The sequence below is a fragment of the Triticum aestivum genome, chromosome 6A (assembly GCF_018294505.1).
Source record: "Triticum aestivum cultivar Chinese Spring chromosome 6A, IWGSC CS RefSeq v2.1, whole genome shotgun sequence".
Classification (NCBI taxonomy): domain Eukaryota; kingdom Viridiplantae; phylum Streptophyta; class Magnoliopsida; order Poales; family Poaceae; genus Triticum; species Triticum aestivum.
Genome location: NC_057809.1, coordinates 559,446,886 through 559,453,235, shown reverse-complemented (window position 1 = coordinate 559,453,235; position 6,350 = coordinate 559,446,886). Strand labels below are relative to the sequence as shown.

Here is a 6,350-nt window from a genome sequence, read left to right as displayed (position 1 = left end):
CTTTTGCAAAACTCTTCATCCAACCTTACATATGTTTCCTCCTCCCTCTTTCTTTTGATTTTCCCCCCTCTCATCTCTAGTTTTTTTTTCCATCGGTTTTATTTGAAAGCCGTCTTAACTGTCTTACCTTTTATTTACTAAAAAAATTATTTTATATTTGCCAATAAGTTCTTACCAAACAAGTGATCGTCAAATAAAATCCTAAGATTTATTTAGATGGGTAAATTAATGGCATGATTTGATAAACATTTATTTATACAATCAAATTAATATGGAAAGATTAATCACGGGAAAACGTAGTACTATAATATTTATATCCTATTGCAATCGCATGTGCAAGATGTAACAATATCAAAGAACAAGATTCCCCGCCCGGCCGGCCCCGGTTTTTGCAAAAAGCCCATAGATTTCCAAACCACGCCACCAAAATTTCCAGAACCTCAACCTCTGCTAGTAGAACAGGGGAACTCTCACTCACCCGCCTACGCCAACAGTAAAACGGCCGAAATCTACTACAGTTGGAAACATTATTGGTTTCCAGCCGGAGTTTTACTAAACTTGGACGGAGCGGTTCCTGAGCTTTCCAGAGAGGCGGAGAGCCTTCTGGACCTCGATCTACCATCATAGCTTTGCCCATCTGGCAAGGACCCAGCGGCCATGGAAAAGGAAAGAATCCATCAGAGCAACAGTTTTGCTCCAAGGAATAAAGCCACCACCCTCCCCTCATTCTGCCAGAAAAAGGCGAATAAAACCAAAAGCCGACCTAGGCTGCAACTTCGCGATCATCAGAGGCTGTTTTGCTGTACTCCATCCAATCCAAGCACCTTAAATACCGCTGCTTGGAGCACAATCCTTAACCCAGAAATAGCACCAAGCACATTGGTTAGTACCTCCTCTCCCAACACCTCCTCTTTGCTTCCAGCTTTTCCTTCAACACCTTCGTCCAGCTTCGTCCAGAAACTCTCGCGGACATGGCGGCCGGGAAGCGCACCATCGGCCTGGCGATGGACTACTCGCCGTCCAGCAAGGCGGCGACGAGGTGGGTGGTCGAGAACCTGGTGAAGGCCGGCGACCGGATCATCCTCATCCACGTCCTCCCCAAGGGAGCAGACGCCAGCCACAAGGGGCTCTGGAAGAGCACCGGTTCACGTATGTGTGAATACACTGAATCCTCTGTTCTGTTGTGTAGCTCACTACTCTTTTCTGTTTCGCTAAGATTGCAACTGACACCATCGTTTGGGGTTTTACCTGCAACTGAAGCTCTGATCCCTCTGCTGGAGTTCATGGAGATGAACGTGCAGGCGCGGTACGGGGTCAACCCTGACAAGGAGGTGCTGGAGATCCTGCAAGCTGAGTCCAAATCCAAGCAGGTAATAGCTCTGCAGTCTACAGTAACTACTGAATTGTTCATACAGTTACCTATGTTGAGTTTCTAAGGCCAGGTTCACGCAACCAAAGCTTTAGGAGAAACCATGTTCGATCAAAATGTGCTGTTAATTGAACAGTCGATTCTATGTTGGCTGGAGCAGGTAGAAATACTGGCAAAAATATACTGGGGCGACGCAAGGGAGAAACTTTGCGAGGCTGTAGATGATCTCAAGGTGGACTCTGTTGTGCTTGGTTGCAGGGGCTTAGGGCCCTTGAAAAGGTAGTACACCTGAACCTCTTCCTGACTAAACTATGAGGATCTAGTTCTTGGCTAATCAGAGTTTTCTCATATTTCTGCATCTCCTTGGACCTCGATGCAGAGCACTCCTTGGAAGCGTCAGCAACTATGTTGTCAACAATGCAACCTGCCCCGTCACAGTGGTGCGTGGACCAAATGGATCACTTGCTTGAAGATGTCACTTCTGGAATGATGGGCTAATTTGTGTGTTCGTTGGTCTGTCAGCGTAGGTGCAAATGGTGCTATTTAAGACTGATAGTGATATTTTGCCTTTTTGGATTCCTAGCTATCCTTGTGGTGCAAATTCAGTGTGTTTTCCTCTGTTATCTCCTAGTTATACTACAATCTGTTGTTTCTTACATACTATTTGTAAAAAAAATGCCTACAGACTTGTTCAGTGGTGCATTTTCGATTATGTGCATGACTAGACAGACCCATTATTTTGGTTGCTTCTCAATGAAACCCAGTCGAAGCTGGAACCTTATTAGTTGGCAGCTGATGTATAGCATCAGCATGAATGAGCATAAACAGCTACTGCTAACTAGGTCTCTCTGGAATATCCAAGACTGAATTTTTTGTAACTAAACACAAGATTACATAGCACAAAAAAGAAACATAAGGCATTTAAATAAACCAGATAGCTTTATTTCAAATGGGAGAAAGATGCACTTTATACTTGTATATCAACATTGTGCTCCATGCTGGCTGTCTATTCTGAATTTTCTTTTACAAACGTAAGAGTGTATACTCTTAAGATGAATGGCATTTCTGGAACTCCAACCCATAATGGAAGCAGTTTCTGGAGCATATCAATCAGAACATCTTACCAGTGCCATCTTTGCGCGGGACTGATTCTTCAAGATCCATTCTGCGCCAGCTCCCAGCCAAAGATGACATCTGATCAACCTTGTCATACAACCCAAGAAGACCGCCTGTATGGACAAAGAGGACTTTTCGCCCTTTCCACTTAGATGGATTATCGGCCATGTCTTTTAGCATTGCATATGCTCCCTTCCCACTGCAGAAAAAGAAAGCATACATGTCCTCATTAAGCAAGATAAATGCTAAATCTCTTAATAAATTTGAATCTGTTAAAAGGATTGCTAGTATTATCTTAACTTGACAGAGGAAAACATTTTTATTTTTTATTTTTAACAACACTAGTAGACGATATTAAATCACATGTCACATCCCATATAGAAGAAGAGTATTGCACCTGTAGACTGGATCAAGCACAATGCCCGTTGCAGTAGCTATATCTTTAACAAACTTAAGCTCCTCGGCTGTGTTCATGGCATAACCTAAGCCCTTAGCCTGTCAAGCAAGCAAAATATTCACAAATCGACCAACTTGCAAATAGGGTGGACTCAGAAGTAGAGTTACCTCACAAAGATGAACTATGAAATGAATAAACAAGCACTACAGACGTAATTTTGGAGTTTATGCTCTGAAATATTTTATAGTCCACAAAAAACTGTTTTTACAATTAGTTTAATGCTGAAAGATAAATATACTCACATTTTGAATGCTGACTATATCATGTGAATCCAAGCCAGATTGTAGTCCATCAATCAGGCCTTGAACATAATCATAGAAGTATTCAGGGTCATCGCAAACAGAGAAAGCATGGACCTGTCCTACAAGTGGATAATTAGTATTTAAACTTCACCAGGGTAAGAAAATAGCATAAGAAAGTTCATACTTTTGCCGTTAAGCTACTCAATTTTGATCCTAAAGCAAGACCAGCAATGGTTCCACCACTGCAAAATGTTCGATTTCATCAAAAGCCATGAAGGGTCAGTGTCACAACTTCCAGGATCTAGGCCTGACACAATGGCAAGTGCACACACATAACTACTACCTCCATAAGGATAGAGTGGATGCTGATGAAATACCTGCCACAGGCAACAACAATGTCATCAAACTGAACATCGCCAGATAACTGAATTTGCTGCTCAAGCTCTCTTACTGCTTCAATATATCCCCTGTAAAAGTAAGACGCAATGTTTGTTACAAACATATGATTGACATTTCTGAAGTAACTACCATTTGCATAAATTTATGAGAACTGTTTGAACTCCAAACCTTCTTTTTAGATGCACACAATCTTATAATCTTAACCATTCCCTTTTACATATTCTGGATATAGTACGCTACATTTTCTTTGGCATATGGTTGCAGATTGAGGGCCAGTTCTTTTGGGGGATTCTACCAGAATCGCCCCCCTCCCCAGCTTCTCCCATAATCATCACTTCATATGTTTTTTACAATCCTGTCTAATTAGACCTTAACTAGATAGGATTGTAAAAAAAATATGGAGTGGCGATTCTGGAAGAAGCTGAGGATGGCGATTCTGGGAGAATCGCCGAAAAGAACTGGCCCTGAGCACAATAAGTCACTATTCATAGTATCCTACACTCCAGTGGCTAGCTACAGTATGAGACATTGGTATGTTACCCAGATCTTCTTGCTTAAATGAGATCAGCCAGTTTCATTTTCTAGACAATTCTCAAAAATAGAAAATTGCGACACTACTTCCGCAATGAGCTGAGAGATGTCAAGCCATGGATACTACTAGAAGAAATATCAAAATATGCTATGAACACGAAAAATAAGAAAAATGATGTTGCGGTTAAAACTTTGCATCAAATATGGGATAATACCAAGTTCCAAGTGAATTGGATCCACCAACAGGAATCACATATGGCTTCCGTCCTTCCTCCAAAAGCTTATTTTTAAGCAAGTCCGCTAAAGCCTATACAAAACAAATCAATGCGTGGATAGAAACCTCTTAACCAATATGGAAGCTTCAAAAATGATTAAAAGAATCAGAAAGAAGGAAATTAAGTCAATGAGGAAGTGTTAACAGGCAGTTCCACAAAGCATTTTATCTACTTGCAACCCACCAACAGGCAGTAACATAAATAATTTCAATGGAGGGAAAGGATGACACTAGTAAATATGAACGAACACTCTGAATGAACTACTTGATGCATGATCTTTTGACAACCAAGATAATTGATCAAGCATGGATCATGAGTAACGCTCTGGTATGAATAACGTTTTGACTAAACATGGGCTGACAGAACTACGAAAATCCAAAAAATAGTAACAGGATTTATAATGGAGATGAGCATACCACACTGCCAATTTTCCCATACTCTTCTTTTGAGACGAGATCAATGTGCGCTCCCAAGAGTCTCTCAACAAGGAGATTGCCAACCAAACCAGGGTCCTGATCCACAAGAAGCTGAAAATGTCCAACCAAAATCAGGTCAAACCAATTGCATTACGACGCAGAATTCCATCAATACCACCTCACAAGCACACAGATTACCTTGGAAGTACGCAGTATCAAATAACAGTCAAGATTGAGATACTTGGCAGCCACCGCCGTCGCACGGCAGTGGTTGCTCTGGATACCACCGACAGTGATAACGCAGTCCGCACCCTGCGCGACGGCATCGGACAACAGAAACTCGAGCTTCCGGACCTTGTTCCCGCTCAGCTGCATACCCGATAGATCGTCCCGCTACAGTGTCACCAAAGCTCCCTTGTCAGAACACAGATGCCACTAAGCATTCTATCTTCTACCCTTATACGGCACTAGAAAATGAACAGAATGGTGTGGTTCGTGCAGCACCTTGATCCATACTTCAGTGCCCTCCGGCAGATTTGGCAGATTCCATTTGTGAATCGGGGTCGGGAACTGTTTGGAATACGAAAAAAGAAAGCTATGAATTACACATGATTGATACTTTTTCAGACGATATCTAGTAAATAAAAACGACCTCAAAGTCACTGAGTAATCTATCTAAGTAGCTTGGGAGGCGTCAATTAGTCATTGGAGCAAGTAGGGGTAGCCCAGTGGTAGAGACGGCGAAGCTTACGTGGCCAAGGGAGAAAGTGTGGGATGGGGCGAGGGCGAGGTGCGAGGCCCAGGACGGCGGCGCGTAGGGCTTCTTGGAGAGGAAGCTGCCGATCTGTGCTGCGGCAGGAGAGGCGGCGGAGACTCCGGCCATGCCCGTGGCGGCGATTGAGCACCGACGGCGGACGGCGGCGAGATGGGAGATGAGTGGGAGAGTGGAACTGACGGCGACGGGGAGGGCCGGTCTCAGGAGCATGAGGGGATTGACAGATTCGCGCACGCTCGAGTGCAGGGCCGGCGGAAGACGGCTGTACCAGCCCCGCTGCCCACGTGTCACTGACAGTCCGCAAACGATAATTTTTCTTTTTGGGACGCAAACGATAACTTCTGTTATGAACTTACTTTTAGTTTGATATATATATATATACATACATATAGTGTTATTATTCATCACTCAGGGTGCAGAATAAGTTATTCTTCACCTGAGGTAATCTTAGATCATTCATAATTAAATTACGTTTTGAATTCAAATAGTTACATTTATATTGATTCACTACGTAAAATTTGACATAAAAAAATAATAATATAGGTCATAAAACAAGAAAATTTGCAATTTATGTATATTTTAGACTATGTTTTTATGTTTGTAATTTTACGTAACATAAAATATTTTTTACGGCGATTATGTATTTTCTTACGGTCCCTTTTTGCGTCGGAAATAAGACAAAACTTACGGAATATAAAATTACGATGCATTGATGGTAAAATAGAGGGGGGTGAAGAATAACTATTCCTCACCCAGGGTGACGAATAGCA

General features: G+C 42.3%; 2 protein-coding genes across 4 annotated transcripts; one reads left to right on the top strand and one right to left on the bottom strand.

The window, feature by feature from the left end:
- Nucleotides 1–682: 682 nt before the first annotated feature.
- LOC123128506 (universal stress protein PHOS32) lies at nt 683–2,123 on the top strand. Of its 3 annotated transcripts, none has more exons than XM_044548535.1 (5): nt 683–882; nt 958–1,149; nt 1,261–1,370; nt 1,530–1,648; nt 1,749–2,123. In XM_044548535.1, the coding sequence occupies exons 2-5, from the start codon at nt 972–974 to the stop codon at nt 1,837–1,839; spliced, it is 498 nt and encodes a 165-aa protein (XP_044404470.1). In that variant the 5' UTR covers nt 683–882; nt 958–971; the 3' UTR covers nt 1,840–2,123. The 3 variants fall into 3 exon arrangements, with proteins under 3 accessions (XP_044404470.1, XP_044404468.1, XP_044404469.1); XM_044548533.1 differs by having other exon boundaries at nt 742–882; nt 948–1,149; XM_044548534.1 differs by having other exon boundaries at nt 755–1,149.
- A 166-nt stretch (nt 2,124–2,289) lies between these two features.
- Nucleotides 2,290–5,864, bottom strand: LOC123128505 (putative D-cysteine desulfhydrase 1, mitochondrial). The gene is made up of 10 exons (XM_044548532.1): nt 5,557–5,864; nt 5,310–5,375; nt 5,004–5,198; nt 4,806–4,916; nt 4,330–4,421; nt 3,562–3,651; nt 3,369–3,426; nt 3,185–3,298; nt 2,883–2,980; nt 2,290–2,684 (listed from the first exon to the last, which is right to left on the bottom strand). The coding sequence occupies exons 1-10, from the start codon at nt 5,788–5,790 to the stop codon at nt 2,480–2,482; spliced, it is 1,263 nt and encodes a 420-aa protein (XP_044404467.1). The 5' UTR covers nt 5,791–5,864; the 3' UTR covers nt 2,290–2,479.
- Between the last annotated feature and the right edge of the window lie 486 nt (nt 5,865–6,350).

What these genes read in the sequence shown, in the direction of transcription:
- LOC123128506 (XM_044548535.1), top strand. Translation starts at nt 972, where the DNA reads ATGGCGGCCGGGAAGCGCACCATCGGCCTGGCGATGGACTACTCGCCG. An exon ending in CTGAGTCCAAATCCAAGCAG is followed by an intron (nt 1,371 to 1,529) that starts GTAATAGCTCTG and finishes TGGCTGGAGCAG; the next exon opens with GTAGAAATACTGGCAAAAAT. An exon ending in GGCTTAGGGCCCTTGAAAAG is followed by an intron (nt 1,649 to 1,748) that starts GTAGTACACCTG and finishes ACCTCGATGCAG; the next exon opens with AGCACTCCTTGGAAGCGTCA.
- LOC123128505 (XM_044548532.1), bottom strand. Translation starts at nt 5,790, where the DNA reads ATGCTCCTGAGACCGGCCCTCCCCGTCGCCGTCAGTTCCACTCTCCCA. An exon ending in TCCAATTCACTTGGAACTTG is followed by an intron (nt 3,652 to 4,329) that starts GTATTATCCCAT and finishes TTACTTTTACAG; the next exon opens with GGGATATATTGAAGCAGTAA. An exon ending in ATTGTTGTTGCCTGTGGCAG is followed by an intron (nt 3,427 to 3,561) that starts GTATTTCATCAG and finishes AACATTTTGCAG; the next exon opens with TGGTGGAACCATTGCTGGTC.